At 38.5% G+C, this 16,959-nt stretch overlaps 1 protein-coding gene and 1 pseudogene across 1 annotated transcript; one reads left to right on the plus strand and one right to left on the minus strand.

Annotated features, from left to right (window-relative positions):
• Nucleotides 1-1,311: 1,311 nt before the first annotated feature.
• On the plus strand, nt 1,312-2,089 carry LOC120165826 (actin-103-like). The gene has a single exon (XM_039175296.1). The coding sequence runs from the start codon at nt 1,312-1,314 to the stop codon at nt 1,972-1,974; it is 663 nt and encodes a 220-aa protein (XP_039031227.1). The 3' UTR covers nt 1,975-2,089.
• Nucleotides 2,090-3,710: 1,621 nt separating this feature from the next.
• Nucleotides 3,711-16,565, minus strand: LOC120170476 (annotated as a pseudogene).
• Between the last annotated feature and the right edge of the window lie 394 nt (nt 16,566-16,959).

Consider the following 16,959-nt stretch of genomic DNA (forward strand, 5'->3'; position numbering starts at 1 on the left):
TCTCAATCCGAATTAAAACAAAATTCAAATTACAACATATAATACCACAATTGAGATGCAAAACAAATTACATATAATTTTGAAAAGAAAGTCACGAGCTAAAAGCAGATTGTTTGGAAGAACTTAAGCTTAATTAATTATAGGGTAAACTACATCAATGATCACTCATGTTTGGGTTAGTGTTCGTTTTCACCATTAATGTTTCAAAAGTCACAAATCAATCCCCAATGTCATCGTTTGTTACAAAATGGTCACTCACTACTAACCGTTACCTGCTAACTTGGATTGCCACGTACCACTTCTTCTTCTTCTATCTCTACTCTCCACACCCTAGTATCTATCTCTGCTCTCCATATCTCCACCCTAATATTCGTGCTTGAAAACAACTCTTGCTCAAGTACAAATCTCACATCTATTAACCCCAAACTAGGTTTCCCAGTGAAGCGAGGTCGAAGCAAAAGCAAGTGCAGACTATTAGCATAATGAGTTAGTGAGCATCAAGAAGGTTGTTAGTAGCAGTTAAGGCTGTTAACGATTAGTTACAGAGTCTGTTCGGACTATAACAACTATAGGAGCTGTTTATAAATAGGAGAGAGGTTGTAGACCATGTATTGTATTCATTCTCTATTCAATATACAAGTATTATGTGTTTCTACACTAGATACTCAACATGGTATCAATCTCCATAAGTTCCTGGAGCCTCTTGTTTTCTTGTTGCGTAACTCAGGGCGTTCTTGTTAGTTCATCGTGCTTGTTGGCATAGAAGATGGTTGCTCAGTGGTTCTAGTATGGTGTTTCTATTTGATTAACGGATGTGGTTGCTGATCTAAATATGGATCTTCGCCGCTCTTCTTCTCAATTGTCGATTTTCTCTTTCTCCATCAACATCAATGGTCTGTTAGTTTGAATCTCTCTACTCTAAATCATTGTTACGGTTGTTCGGATGTTCTGACATAGCTGTTATGTTAAGTCATCTATGCCTAGTACTTCCTCTGATGTACTGTTATGAGGTTCTTCTACATTCTTGCTTGGTCTGGTCTCCGTTCGTCATAGCTAGCAATATTTTTGTTTGCTTGGCCTTATTCTGTCATCGTCGTTAGTGTTGTGTTGCTCAAATTGGTTTATGTTTACTGTGTGAATATTTCTTCTCGCTTGCGCATATCATCTGTTTGTTGAATTGCCTGACCGAGCCACTCAGACCAGTTCAATTCAAACTGCTTCTCCAAGTGTTTTGGAATATATTCAACAGCTTCCGCTGCATAGAGTCCGTTGGCTCTATTGTGACTGCATTTCCGTCTCGAGCAGCATATTATGTTCGAGATCTTCAATGTACCTTCCATGTACATTGCCATCCAAGTTGTTCTTTCCTTGTATGCTAGTGGTCGTACTACAGGTATTGTGCTGGATTCTGGCGATGGTGTTTTTCATATTGTGCCAATCTATGAAGGATATGCCCTTCCATATGCCATTCTCTGTCTTGACCTTGCTGGTTGTGATCTCACTGATGCTTTCATAAAGATCCTTACCGAGAGAGGTTATATGTTCACCACCACTGCTGAACGGGAAATTGTCTGTGACATGAAGGAGAAGCTTGCTTATATTGCCCTGGACTATGAGCAGGAACTGGAGACTGCCAAGAGCAGCTCTTCTGTTGAGAAGAACTTTGAGTTGCCTGATGGACAAGTCATTACTATCAGAGTTAAGAGATTCCGTTGTCCTGAGGTCCTCTTCCAGCCATCTTTCATAGGGATGGAAGCAGCTGGAATCCATGAAACTACCTACAACTCTATCATGAAGTGTGATGTACATATCAGGAAGGATCTCTATGGTAATATTGTTCTTAGTAGTAGTTCAACTATGTTCCCTGGTATTGCAGACCGTATGAGCAAGGAGATCGCTGCCCTTGCTCCAAGTAGTATGAAGATTAAGGTCATCGCACAACCAGAGAGAAAATACAGTGTCTGGATCGAATGATCCATTTTGGCTTCACTCAGCACCTTCCAGCAGATGTGGATTTCCAAGGGTGAGTATGACGAGTTTGGTCCATCCATTGTCCACAGGAATTGCTTCTAAGTTTTAAGTGCATTTTGTTGTTTCTATCTCAAAGTGTCATGGGACTTGAAAGCTTCACAACCAAGTCTCCATGAAAAAAATATATTTCAAGGAACCTTGTAAAAGAGGATGAAGAATAAATAAATGAAGGTGAATAAGAATAACGAAAGGAAGTATCGGCACTTTCGATTCACGAAGAACAAAAGGAAGAATCAGTACTTTTGATTCAAGTGAACGGAAGGAAGCATCAACACTTTCGATTCAATTATTCATCTTTTTATCAAGAAGGTTGAATGTTAGAAATTAGTTGTAATTAGTTTTTAGAGCTTGCTGTAATAGTGTGTTCAAGGTCAGAAGAACAGAAGAAGAAGAAGTAGAGGGAATGTTAACATAATGAGCCAGTGAGCATCAAGAAAGTTGTTAGCAGCAGTTAAGGTTGTTAACGATTAGTTACAGAGTCTGTTAGGACTATAACAACTATGGGAGTTGTATATAAACAGAAGAGGGGTTGCAAACCATGTATTGTATTCATTCTCTATTCAATATACAAGTATTATGTGTTTCTTCACTAGATACTCAACAAGAGCCTCTGTCTTTAACCTACAATTCATGTTTCCTGTTAAAAGAGCTTAGAGCTTAGCATCACATTTCCTTCTCTCGTCCTCTCGATTCTATTAAACCACTGGTTTCTAATGAAAAAACTTTGAAATCTTGATCTCAGCCACCCTTTATTAAAATAATTTACAATTTCAAACATTTCCTGCAATCTTTTCAACCCTAATTTACCATCATAAATAATAGAAAGTATGAGAATACATGTTCTACAAAGAACTTACCTTTGACAGATTAAACTGATAACAACAGTGAGTTTTTAATGTAAACCAGTTGCATGAGACTAAACTTGTCTCAAGAAACACCATGAGAAAAAAACTCATTCAAAGCCCATAAATCAGTATAAACAAAGCACAGGCGTTTGGGTTGTTTTTGTACTGAAACAAAAACCTAGTGATTAGCATTAACGAGTGGTACAACTCCTAATTATTGCCTCCAATGAATAATCTAAAGCAAAATCTTTGATAATAATAATGTGTTGGGTGTTGGCTTGTTGCCTGGAATCTTTGTAACATAAGGAGTTTTAAGCTGAAGAGTAAAGATGATCATCAAAAGAAACAAATCAAAACCTATGACAATCTATTCATCTCTCAACTTGAAGGATTAGTTAAATTAATATTAAAATATTAATGAATATTGAGTTAATTGAATAAATTTATATTAACATGAACTGGGTAAAGAGATGGAGATGATAGTTTAGAAACAGATAGACAAGAGAGAGAGACGGAGAGGATAGAAAAGAAGAACAAGAAGAGACACATGGCAATCCAAGTTAACAGATAACGGTCCAACATTGATTTTCAATATTGTTGTTAACATCAAGTGACCAATATGTAACAAAAAGATAACATTAGTGATCAATTTGTGACTTTTAAAACATCAGTAGTGAAAACGAACATTAACCCAAACACAAGTGACCATTAGCGTAGTTTACCGTTAATAATATAAAACATGTTTTGATGCTAATATAAATGGGTTCATATTCAATTAAAATATGGTAATAACAATGATAGCACTTTATTAACAGGACAGCTCTCATGGTTGAGAAAGTGTTGTCCAAACTATGGTAATTCCACAGGCTTTATGTTCCAGATCTCCCGGGCGTATTCATGGATTGTTCTATCACTGCTGAATTTGTAAGAACCTGCAGTATTCATGATGGACATTCTTGTCTATCTCTGCCACATCCCAATAAAACACACATTCAGGATTTGTAATGTAATGAAAGCAAGAAAGAAAAAGAACAAGGTTACTAACTTTTTGGTCTTTATATGCTTCATCGACCTTTGCTTGGCAATCTATATAACTAGGGAAGTCTTTGCCCACAAGGAAATAGTCTGCCCGTCCGAAGCCTTCGTTTCCTTCTAATGATCCCAACAGTTCATCATAGCTGGAGGAACCGAACACACCGCTTCTCACAAACTTTTTAACTTCTTCAAACCGAGGATCTGGGATGAACTGCGGGAAGATGTCAACTACGTCAATGGAGAGAAAAAATAACAAAGGGAGATAAGGAAAACCAGTAATGTGACCATGCAAAGCATACCTTCCCCTCGGCTCTTTCTTTCCGAAGCCCAGCAATCTCATTAGCTCTAGCCCCGAAGAGGAAAAAGTTGTTTTCTCCACCTTCTTCTCGTATTTCGACGTTGGCACCATCCAGTGTCCCAATCAGAATGCAACCGTTCATTGCGAACTTCATATTGCTGGTTCCACTTGCTTCCATCCCAGCAGTACTGCATAAAGGGAAAACAATATAAAAGGAAGGATAGAAATTCAGATGCTCCAGTGTCAACACTGTGATCAAATTGTGATATAAGGATCTAAAGGCATGTATCGAGCTCATTGGAAATCTGAGAAAGCATGAGATTCATTTTTATGTCAAAACCACAAGAGCTTGAGCTCGATTAAGCTTCAGCCTTCACGCATTGAAATTAAGCCAATTAAATATAAAATAACTAATGCATAGAACTTCATCAAACAGACTGAGCATAGGCTTCCCCAAGCTATATTCTTTAACAAGTGGGAGCTAGGAAACTTTCTCGCTTCCTATGTTCCTTAGACTAAGACCTGCAAGGCACGAGTTTATGTCCGGGTCCAGCACAGCTATAATCAACATTTTAAAGTAGTTTCAAGAATTTAAGGGTTATATCCTGATTCCCATGTCTGAATATGCATCAGATATGTAAAGAATTATCCATTCAATGAATAAAATTGAAATACCTGATATGTTGTGATAGCTCACTTGCAGGGATAAGCAATTCAGCCACACTCACATTGTAGTCGGGAACAAAAATAACCTAAAATTGGAACATAATACAAAAATTATTAATACAAAAATTTCACAGAATGGAATTTTTATGGTGATCGCAGGGAAGAACACCTTATTAGGTTTATGTATATGATATTATGAAGTCAAAACATACCTTCAGCAAATCACCAATATCAGGATCATGAGTAACTGTAGCCCCAACATCAGTAATGAATTTCACAATTCTCTTGGCTTGAACGTAAGTGGCAAATGCTTTTCCCCCGAATATGCAAACACGTGGAACAAACTTTTTCTTTCTTTCTGAAGCACTCATTTCTTTCATCATCTTGTACCGGTAAACAATACCCAAAATGTTCAGCAGCTGACGCTTGTATTCATGGATGCGCTTTACCTGAAATTCAATGTAGATTGTGTTCTCCTTGCTTACATGATTACTGTTTTAGCCTATCTGATGATATGTACAGTTCTTTGATTACTTTTTAGGAAAGCAAAGTTGACAAGAGAAATTACCTGGATGTCAAACATTGAATCGGGGCTTACTGTATAGCCTCTTTTCTTTAATAAGAGATGCAACCTTTAATTTGTTGTTCCTTTTTGCGGCCCTCCACTGGGCTTGAAGATCCTCATTATCTGCAAACTATGAACATGCGCTACAACACTGATTAAGGTCTATTGTAATAGCTGAAGGATTCAAATGTTTTCTCTTATGTAAATAAATTTGAATTAACCATAAAAAATGCCTAATCTGTGATATAACAACACATATTAGATATAGGCGTGTACATAATTGGCAAGAAAAACGGGACTAGATTCTACACAAGGCAATCAGGCAGTTTTCTTTTGTTGTGATAGAAGCATTTTAGATACCGCTAGTTTGTTGCTCGTGAAAGTTGCCGAGTCATTATCATCACCGTTCATTCACAGGGTGTAATTAAGTTTCACTTCTATGAAACATACATAATGACTGTACAAGAAGTTTTACAAGAAAAGGAAAAGTCTTAGATATGGCATATTACCTTTCTAAGTTCAGATAACTTTTCAGTATTTAAAACCCAATCTTCTGAGCCTGTCCTCGTTATAATTTTACTCAAGTCTGGATTGCAGAAACGAATCCATCTTCTTGGCGTGACCCCATTTGTTTTATTTTGAAATTTCTCAGGCCACAACTGTCAAAATTTGAGCACAGAGATCAATAACAATTTTCCTAGTAACAAACTGAAGAACTCAGTTTTATTATTAAGTTGCACACCTTTTGCAATTAAAGAAAGAGGTTTTGTAAATTGCATTTACCTTAAAAAAATCATTAAAAACTTCATCTTTTACTATCTCGCTATGTATCTCAGCAACTCCATTCACTGCATGACCACCTACGACGCATAGGTTAGCCATACAATCCAACTTAGGGGGCTCTGGTACTGGTTCCGGGATCTTCTTTTTCTTCCCTTGAATGCCTCCTTTTACAGATTTAGTTTTCCCACCAGCAGGCTCAAGATCTTCTTCATCATCTTCTTCCTCCTCCTCAGATTCGCCAAGTTCATCAGTGGAAACAGCAACAGGACTTGCCTTGGGTTTAACTAGTAAATCAGAGAACGCAGCTGGCAGCTCAACATTTTCTAAAATCCTCATCTGCGCTTCTTCTCCAATAAGAATAAGCTGCAAATGGTATAAATAGGAAGCAAATCGAATAAGAATAGAAATTCCAAAAAAGAAAATGGAGGTTTTGTCTTATGTATTTGTTCCATCTGACCTCCTCATCTATCATTTCTATAATCTCCACGTGTCGAGGCAACAGTTTCTGCATCAGTTCTAAACTCCATTTCTCCAAAGCCTCAGGCAGAACCGTATGGTTTGTGTATGCCACAGTTCTGAAAAAGGGCATTACTGTGAATATAGAGTATGGCTTGAGATTCTTAATAACCTCTTGTAGCAAACATATTTGAAAAGGAAAATAAAGGATCTGTTCCGCATGAAGTGAAAACAACATAGCTTAAGAGTACCTTTGGGTGATATTCCAGGCCCCCTTCCAGCTTAGACCTTTCACATCGATCAAAATTCTCATAAGCTCTGGAATGCAAAGAGTGGGGTGCGTATCATTCATTTGTACAGCAACCTTTTCAGGAAACTCATCCCATTTGAACTTCGGTCCTGATCTTCTCTCGAAACGTGCAATGATATCTTGTAGAGATGCTGAGCACAAGGTATATTGCTGCTTTAATCGAAGGGTTTTTCCTTCAAGTGATTCATCCCCGGGGTAGAGTACATAGCAAATCTAACAATCAAATATATATTATAAGTCATCCTCAACATACCACTTGGATCAACCTTGTGCATGAAAAAACAACACTAAAAATGACAAACATTATCTAGATGTTATTATGGGCATAAATGATGCAGAAACAAATCAGATTGCAGTTAAAATTCTTGATATTTCTGAAAGAGGACAACCGCAGAACAATTGCCAAAACTGTTGACATGTATACTCTGTCTAAGACCAATAACGATTCTAGAAATTTTGTTGTATTACTTTAGTAAAGAACCTTGGTTCAGACTCTCCTCCTGACATAGCTCCGGGAAGTCAGATTTCTGATGAAACTATGAAGAAGTGTCCCAACAAATAGGTTGACTTATGAAGAGCTAAGAAGATATATTCTCAGAAGCAAATATAGATATTGAAAAGAAATAAGAACAGACCTTTTCAGCATTATATAGGGCCCCAGCTGCTTCGGTATGTTTTCCGGAGTTAAACATAGTTAGATCAAACTCTCCCGACGAAGCTTTTGTTGACCAGAGTCTTAGGCTGACTGTGGTTTTAGTTTCATACTCTGGTATCGGGACATCATAAGCAACAGCCTTTATATCCTCTCCTCCAATCCAGTGCTTCTTTCCATCTGAATCTGTAAGAACCTTGCCGTAAAACTTGATAGGATATGTGACATCATTTCTAACAATTTCCCAAGGATTGCTCATCTAAAAGAGAAACCATAATCAAGATGGATAAGAAGTTGGTCAGTTCAGAGAGGGAAAAAAACATTAGTATTCATTATGCAGATGTCCTATAGACATATGTGTACATTTATTTCTACAATGATTGCTTCAAAGGAGAGAGAACAAAAAACATGTATACCTCAAGCCAATCTTCAGCAACTTCTTCCTGCCCGTCCTTTGTAATACGCTGTTTAAATAAGCCATACTTATATCTAAGCCCATAACCCCATGCTGGATAATTTAATGTTGCCAATGAATCAAGAAAGCAGGAGGCAAGTCGACCAAGGCCTCCATTCCCTAGGGCAGCATCTGGCTCCTATAAATCAATCAAAGAATGTAGCTCTCGTGACAGAATAATGTGTTTGCAATCATATAGACACTCTTCCTGCATTTCTTTTTAACAAAAAAAAATAAATCCGAAAGGGCAGAATTTTAGAAAGAACCAAAGGGAAAAGTTCAATATTTCTACAATGGCACTGTTGTAGCTAGCTGGTAAAGGATTCAAATGATGGCCAGTTGCTATAATAAAACAGAAAATTTATCAATAACCAAGTCAATTAATATACATAGTTCAATTCAAGGGTAAACACCAATAGTTTAGTTCTAGAGCAGTCTTGAGAGTCTTTTGTCCTTTCCAATTATTCATTACTGTCAGAATGTGATGTAAAGTACGGCGCGCAAAAGAATAAAAAAACTTATATACACCAACCAACCTGGGTAGATACTTTTTCTAGGTTGTGTCCAAGCTTGTTCAAAGCCTCTGCATAAGCTCCAGTAAACCCTAAATTACCAATTGCGTTCAATAGAGCCCGACCCTATAGAAGAAATTAAAAAAAGGCTGAAATAGTAACATTTTCAAAGTGATTTACAAAACTGAAGAATTGAACGCCGAAAAAGTGCAAACCTGTAGAAATTCCATTGACAAATAGTAAGGTTGTTTTACATTCAATCTTTCATAATAATCATATGTGGCATTCCAGTTTATGATGAGAGCGTCGCGAATGCTTTGTGCAGTTGCAAAGTAAGCCTTAGGAAGCTCGAACTTCTCAGGGGAAAACAATGGGGTGAACGCGGCATGGTATTTGATACTAGAAGCAATAGATGAAGCATCTGGAGGAAAAGGATGACGACTACCAGGAGATTCTGCATCAAATGAAAAAAAAAAAAAAGTCAAAATGAAAAGGGAAAAGTGGAAAGCTAAGGACATAGTAATACTTAAAGAAAAGTAGAAAGGCAATATATACATACAATTAACACACACAAAATCCGCAAGTTTCCAATTAACCAAACAAATAAACATGAAAAATAAGAAGTAAAAAAAGAGGATCTTCATTTGCGTACAGTCATTACAGGAGGAGATCAACCTTCTTGCTGTGTTAGCGGATCTTTGACCTTCTGTTGGTGCTCACTCGACACATTCCTCACCGAGAACGACCTCTTCATCGGCCTAAGCTGCCACTTCCTCATCAAAATCAGCCGATCCACCTTGATTCCTCTTCTACCTCCGCCACCGCCACCATTTCTTCCACGGTTGAAGTCGACTATTGGAAATGTGAATAACAGAGGAATATAATCTGAATATTGTTATTATGCAAAACGTGTATTTGAGTATAAGATTGGTGCTCCTTATATACTACTACTCTTAGCTGTATCAGCTGCTAATACAATCACCTTAATTGAACAACTAATCAAAATTAACTTGTTAATAACCTTAGTTATTATAACAACTTCATCTTCAGGAAGTTTCTAAGTATATTGCTAACATTCTCTCTACTTCTTCTTCTCCTCTTCTGATCGTGAACAGACTTGCACTCCAATCTTGTCACTGTTGTGAAATTTGAGTTAATTTCCACCAATAACAATTCATCTTGAAAATTATTATCTAGGTGACTAGTGTGAAAACGATTGTACTAAAAATCATCCCAAGGTAGATTCCCAGGAAAGAGGAGGGGTCACAATGGTCCCTCTTAAAACCCACTTTCCTTAGACAAAACTACCAAGACAAGTAATTTTAATAGGACAAAAAAAGAGAACACCAAAATATTTCACTAATAGAGGAAATATTACAAAGAGAGAAAGAATACAAATAGCCTTTAAAATAGAAGAATGTTTATATTTGTGGGATGATTAACTAAGGAGGAGGAGGGTTTTATTTATAACAAAAAAAATTTCCTCCTCCTTATACACAACCAATGTGGGGCTTTTGCCAAAAACCAACAAATCTCCACCTTGGCAAATTCCACACACATCTCTAAAAAAAACAATCTTTTAATTTGTAACAATATTGACCAAGTCTAAACAATGTTTAAACTTGACCGCAGTTACCACTTTTGTCAACATATCAGCAGGATTCTCAGTGGTCCGAATCTTCTGGATTATGACTCCACCTTCTTCTAGAATCTCTCGTACAAAGTGATATCGAACATCGATGTGCTTCGACCTTGCATGGTAAACCTGGTTCTTTGCTAAATGAATAGCACTCTGACTGTCACAGTGCACTTTGATGTGCTTTTGTTCCATTCACAATTCACCAAGCAACCCTTGAAGCCAAATTGCCTCCTTCACAGCCTCTGTAACTGCCATATACTCTGCCTCTGTAGTAGACAAAGCCACTGTTGACTGTAAGGTGGACTTCCAACTGACTGGTGCCTTTGCAAATGTAAACACATAACCAGTAGTTGATCGACGCTTGTCCAAATCACCTGCATAGTCTGAATCACAATACCCAAATACACACTGACCATCTTTTTTGTCCTGCTGAAAGACCAAACCAACATCTACGGTGTTCAGAATATACCGCAGAATCCATTTCACAGCTAGCCAATGCTCCTTTCCAGGATCATGCATATACCTGCTCACAACCCCAATTGCCTGTGAAATATCGGGTCTCGTACACACCATTGCATACATCAAGCTACCAACAGCACTTACATACGGAACCTTTGACATGTATTCCCGTTCTACATCATCCTTAGGTGACATGGATGCACCGAGCTTGAAATGAGGAGTAAGAGGTGTACTAACTGGTTTTGACATCTCATTTATGCCAAAACGTTTTAGTACCTTCCTCAGATATTCTTTCTGAGACAAACAAAGCCTCCCCAATTTCTTATCCCTTGATATCTCCATGCCTAGAATCTTCTTCGCTTCACCAAGATCTTTCATCTCAAACTCCCTGTTCAATTGAGTCTTTAGTTTCACAATTTCTGTCTGACTCCTGGAAGCTATCAGCATATCATCAACATAAAGAAGAAGATATATATAGGATCCGACTTCTAGCTCGCGTAAATACACACAATGATCATATTTGCTTCTTGTGTACTTCTTCCCTATCATAAACTTGTCAAATCGCTTGTACCACTTCCTTGGAGATTGCTTCAATCCGTACAGCGATTTTTCTAATTTGCACACCATCTCTTCTTTTTCAACAACTTTGAATCCATCTGGATGAGTCATGTAGATTTCCTCATCCAAGTCTCCATGTAAAAATGCAGTTTTTACATCCATCTGAACTAGTTCCAAATCCAACTGCGCTACCAAAGCTAACAAAATTCTGATGGAGGAATGTTTTACAACTGGAGAAAATACTTCATTATAATCAACTCCCTCCGTTTGAGCGTAGCCTTTAGCCACCAATCTTGCTTTGTAGCAGATGTTATTCTTGTCAGGAAATCCATCTTTCTTTGCATATACCCACTTGCACCCAATTTCCTTCTTTCCCTTCGGAAGACTAGCTAGTTTCCACGTCTGATTCTTTTGAAGGGATTGCATTTCTTCATTCATGGCGATCCTCCAATTTTCATGTTCTGAACTTTGAACTGCTTCATTAAAAGTGGCAGGAACGTCATCAATTGCAATTGGTGATGCAAAAGAGACCATATCAGCATAACGAGCAGGTTGTCTAATGGTCCTCTTTCCCTTTCTGAGTGCAATTGATTTATGTTGCTGTGGAGGTTCTTGGGTCTGAACCTCTTCTTCATCTGACTCTTCTTCTACCATAGGAGAGTCAACATCAGTTTCTTTACTGGTTGGGACAAATTTGCTTCCTTCAAACTCCACCTGTTTGGGAGTTTCATTTGTCTGCTCCAATTTTTCTGAAGTCACCTTTCTTAACATGGTAGATTCATCAAAGGTAACATCCCTGCTGAAGATTATTTTCTTTGTTTCTGGACACCAAAGACGATAGCCTTTCACACCAGAGGTGATCCCCATAAAGATCGCCTTCTTTGCTCTTGGATCCAGCTTTGACTCCTTAACATGGTAGTATGCAGTGGAACCAAACACATGTAAGGAATCATAATCTGTAGCAGGTACTCCAAACCATTTCTCTAATGGTGTTTTACCACCAATAGCAGTCGATGGTAAGCGGTTGACAAGGTGACAAGCATAGACCAAAGCCTCAGCCCAAAATTCTTTGCCTTACTCAGCATTAGACAACATACACCGAACCTTCTCCACTAATGTCCGATTCATACGATCTGCCACCCCATTCTGTTGTGGTGTACCTCTGACAGTGAAGTGCCTAACAATACCTTCCTCTTCACAGACTTTCAGAAATGGATCATTTTTGTACTCTCCACCATTGTCTGTACGGAGACGTTTGATTTTTCTACCTGTTTGAGTCTCCATCATCTTTTTCCATTTAAGGAAAAATCCTAGCACCTCATCCTTTGTCTTCATTGGATACACCCAAACTCTCCGGGAAAAATCATCAGCAAAGGTGACATAATAGTGTGTTCCTCCCAATGAAGTTGTCTTGGAAGGCCCCCATACATCTGAATGAACATAATCCAAAATACCTTTAGTATCATGGATTGCTGTTCCAAATTTCACCCTCGTCTTCTTCCCTTTGATGCAATGCTCACAAAAAGCTAATTTGCAAGCCCGAGCACCCTTCAATAATCCTTGATCTATCAGTAATTTCAAGGATTTTTCACCAACATGCCCCAAGCGCATATGCCATAACCTGGTTGCTTCTGACTCCTGTTCATCAGTAGAAGCTGCCACTGTTGCTGTCCCAACAATTGTACTACCCAGAAAGTAATACACATTGTTTCTTTTTCGGATTCCCTTCATTATCACCAGTGCACCAGAGATAATCCTCATAATCCCATATTTTGCCCTCACTTCTAAACCTTTTGACTCTAAGGTTCCCACAGAGATGAGATTTCTCATTAAATCTGGTACATAATGGACACCTGTTAAGGTTCTGATTGATCCATCCTGATTCCTCAAGCGAATTGAACCAATCTCAAGTGTGTCAAGAGGGGAATTATTTGCTGTGTAGACAATTCCACCTTTTAGTTCTTTAAAATCAAAGAACCATTCTCTATTGGGGTCATATGGTGGCTACAAGCTGAATCTAACAACCATGAACTGGAACAGCTGGTTGATGGCGTAGCAGCGAATGCGAAATCTGAATCTCCATCATCATACTCGACCACATTTGATTCTGAGACAGCCTTCCCCCTTTCAGGTTTGCCTTTATTCTTTAGCCTGGGACATTCTTTCTTCCATTGCCCTTTTTCTCGATAAAAGGCACATTCATCTTTGCTCAATCTGGACTTTGACTTCGATCTCCCTCTGCTTCCTTTATTCTGACTCTTGGAACGGCCTCTAACAACAAGAGCTTCTGCTTCGACACTTGTGTTTTCTTGTTTGTCTTTCTTTCTCAATTCATAACTATACAAGGCAGCAGTTACTTCACTGAGAGACACATCAACCTTCCCATGAAGTAGAGTAGTTTCAAGATACTCAAACTCATCAGGAAGTGATCCCATCAACATCAGAGCCAGATCTTCGTCTTCAAAAGTCACGTCCATATTCATCAGATCAGTCACCAGCTGATTAAAGCTAGTACTGTGATCATTCATAGTGGTACCTGGTACATAGTTGAAGTGGAACAATCTTTTTTTCATGTAGAGTTTGTTCTGACCGCTTTTCTTCAAAAATTTCTCCTCCAGTGCCTTCCATAATTTACTTGCAGAAGTTTCCTTAGAAAATGCATACTTCTGCTCTCTAGAAAGACACTATCGAATAGTACCACATGTCATTCTATTGATCATCTTCCATTCTTTCTCCTCAACATCATCTGGTTTCTCTCCTTCAATAGCAATGTCTAGACCCTGCTGAAATAGGGCATCTAGAACCTCGCTTTGCCACTTGCCGAAATGACCGGTGCCATCAAAAATCTCCACTGCAAATCTAACATTTGTCACAGCATTTCTTGCCAAAATTGAAGATGAAGAAGCGTCTGCCATTTCTGCTACAAATTCTATTTAATAGCTGCCAATGCGGAATGTCAATTATCCCAAGGAAATTTTTCTGATGTGGAAGATCAGCCTAAGCCGCAACCACAGAGCATACTAAAATAAACCAAGAGCGCTGATACCAATTGTTGTGAAATTTGGGTTAATTTCTACCAATAACAATTCACCTTGAAAACTATTATCTAGGTGACTAGTGTGAAAACGATTGTACTAAAAATCACCCCAAGGTAGATTCCCAGGAAAGAGGAGGGGTCACAATGGTCCCTCTTAAAACCCACTTTCCTTAGACAGAACTACCAAGACAAGTAATTTTAATAGGACAATAATTGACAACAACTATACCCGACAATAGCTATTAAATAGACATAAAAGAGAACACCAAAATATTTCACTAATAGAGGAAATATTACAAAGAGAGAGAAAATACAAATAGCCTTTAAAATAGAAGAATGCTTATATTTGTGGGATGATTAACTAAGGAGGAGGAGGGCTTTATTTATAACAAAAGAATTTCCCCTCCTCCTTATACACAACCAATGTGGGACTTTTGCCAAAAACCAATAGTCACGAAACATTTCAAAAGTTGAACAACTGAAAATATGAACAATCGAATCGAAAGTGATGACGCTTCCTTCCGTTCACTTGAATCGAAAGTGACGATGCTTCATTTCGTTCTTCTTGAATCGAAAGTGCCGATGCTTCCTTCCATCCACTTTGAATCGAAAGTGCTAATGTTTCCTTTCGTTCTTCTTATTCACCTTCATTTCTTTCTTCTTCACCCTCTTTTACAAGGTTCCTTGACATATTTTTTATCTAAAGGACTATATTATCATACTTATTACAAATTCACCCCAAGTAATATATTCATTTTGCTTTACCAAATTGAAAGAAAAAAAAAACAGGTGATGCAGTGGATGAAGATTACCCACAGTGCTCATCAATGGCATCACGCGCGGTACTGGGTGAAGGTAAACCAGAATGTGCTTGTACCTTAACTGTTGTTTCTAGGAGAAAAGCACGGAGCGGAGTTACAAAACAGCCAAGTCGTAACTCGTTGATTCCAGATAATTCAGCTATAGATGGTTTTCTCTTGATTAGATCCTTCATCTTTGAAACCAATTCATACCCCAAGAGCTTTGACTTCTCCGAGCACCAATAGTAAAAACCTTTGCCATCTGGCACTTTCACAAGGAAAGATCGTCCAGAACTGTCTGCTGGAATTTCATTGATGGAAATAGCAGCACACTGATGTTTGTCACTTAAGGTAAACAATCTCTCTGTTTGACCATCATCCCCAACAAACGAAAGGCGCAAGTCTGATGATGGCAAGAGTGCAAGACTCAAGTTTCCTCTTAAAGCAGTAGGCTGAAAATGATTCCCTTGTTTGTTGATCTTCCCCACTCGAATTGAAACCAAAGGTATGCAAAAACACCTCGCCAGCATACCAACTTCCGATGGCTCAAAGTGCTGTCTCAAATGAGCTAACAATCGATCCTCGACGTTGCCGTTTGAGACACTGACTTTCAACAAGGGCTTTAACCTTTCATCGATCCGACAGGCGCCAATTACTTGCACATCCAAAGCTTGTAACCATTGCAAAATCCTATCCTCTCGACCGCTTTGTTGAATCAGCAAATCTCCATCGTTTTCCCCAACGAATATGTCAGTTAAGCGTTCCGTGAGTCCGATTCCGTTCCTTTCCTCGACGGTTAGATTGCCGGACGGAGTTGAGCCGAGGACCAACTTTTGCATGAACTGAACCATCTCCTCATGCTTCTTGGTGATGGAGACTTGCACCTCTTTCTTCTGTTTCTTTTTCTTATCGTTCTTCATGCTCTTGGTCTCTTGGACTGATTCTACTCCATGAGTGAAAAAACAAAAAGAAGAAAAACTAAAAGCGTGAAAATAAAATGCCCAAAACCTTAGTGAAAGATACCATATTGGAAATGTGAATAACAGAGGAATATAATCTGAATATTGCTATTATGTAAAACGTGTATTTGAGTACAAGATTGGTGCTCCTTATATACTACTACTCTTAGCTGTATTAGCTGCTAATACAACCACCTTAACTGAACAACTAATCAAAACTAACTTGCTAACAACCTTAGTTATTATAACAACTTCATCTTCAGAAAGCTTCTAAGTATATTGCTAATATCGACGAATCTCGCCACCGCATTGCAACCGGAAACTGCCTCCGTTCCACTCGGCATCGCAGAGTATTGCCACGTAGCCATCTGTCCTTGGAACTTTAAGTAAACCGGAGGAGATCAAAGATCACCAATCTCAAGTGTCAGTACAGAAAATGACTGATTCACGAGAATTATATAATATGCATGGAGTTCCGATCACCTGCAATTCAAATCATTTCTCGTTTCACTTGATTCCCACCTGGACACATTTCATGGGTCCACGTGGAAAATATGTTTAACGTTAATATAACTGCTGACGGAGTTCCGATCAAGTAAAATCACAACATTTTTTCTCGCTTCGCCACCGTAGACCTGACTCTGTTATTTGGTTCCTTTGGGATTTTGGTGACGTGGCGTGATCTGAATGGTGGGGTTAAGCTTTCTAATTTGGGTAAAGGGGGAAGAGGAGTGTGAGATATTTTTACATTTTCTCCCGCGGGAAAAAGACAAAAGCGAATGAGAAGGAAAGAAGGGAGCCATGTAGCTCTGCTCCGTTCACTTGTAACGTCCACTTGTAACCATTTATTGGATCATGTCGAGAGTTGAAATGATGTCTGTGTACACCCCAATATCAACT

This window comes from Hibiscus syriacus, unplaced genomic scaffold, assembly GCF_006381635.1.
Source record: "Hibiscus syriacus cultivar Baekdansim isolate YM2019G1 unplaced genomic scaffold, ASM638163v2 tig00000329_pilon, whole genome shotgun sequence".
In the NCBI taxonomy this organism is placed as follows: domain Eukaryota; kingdom Viridiplantae; phylum Streptophyta; class Magnoliopsida; order Malvales; family Malvaceae; genus Hibiscus; species Hibiscus syriacus.

Excerpts from the sequence above, each read along its gene's own strand:
- LOC120165826 (XM_039175296.1), top strand. The coding sequence starts at position 1,312 with ATGTTCGAGATCTTCAATGTACCTTCCATGTACATTGCCATCCAAGTT.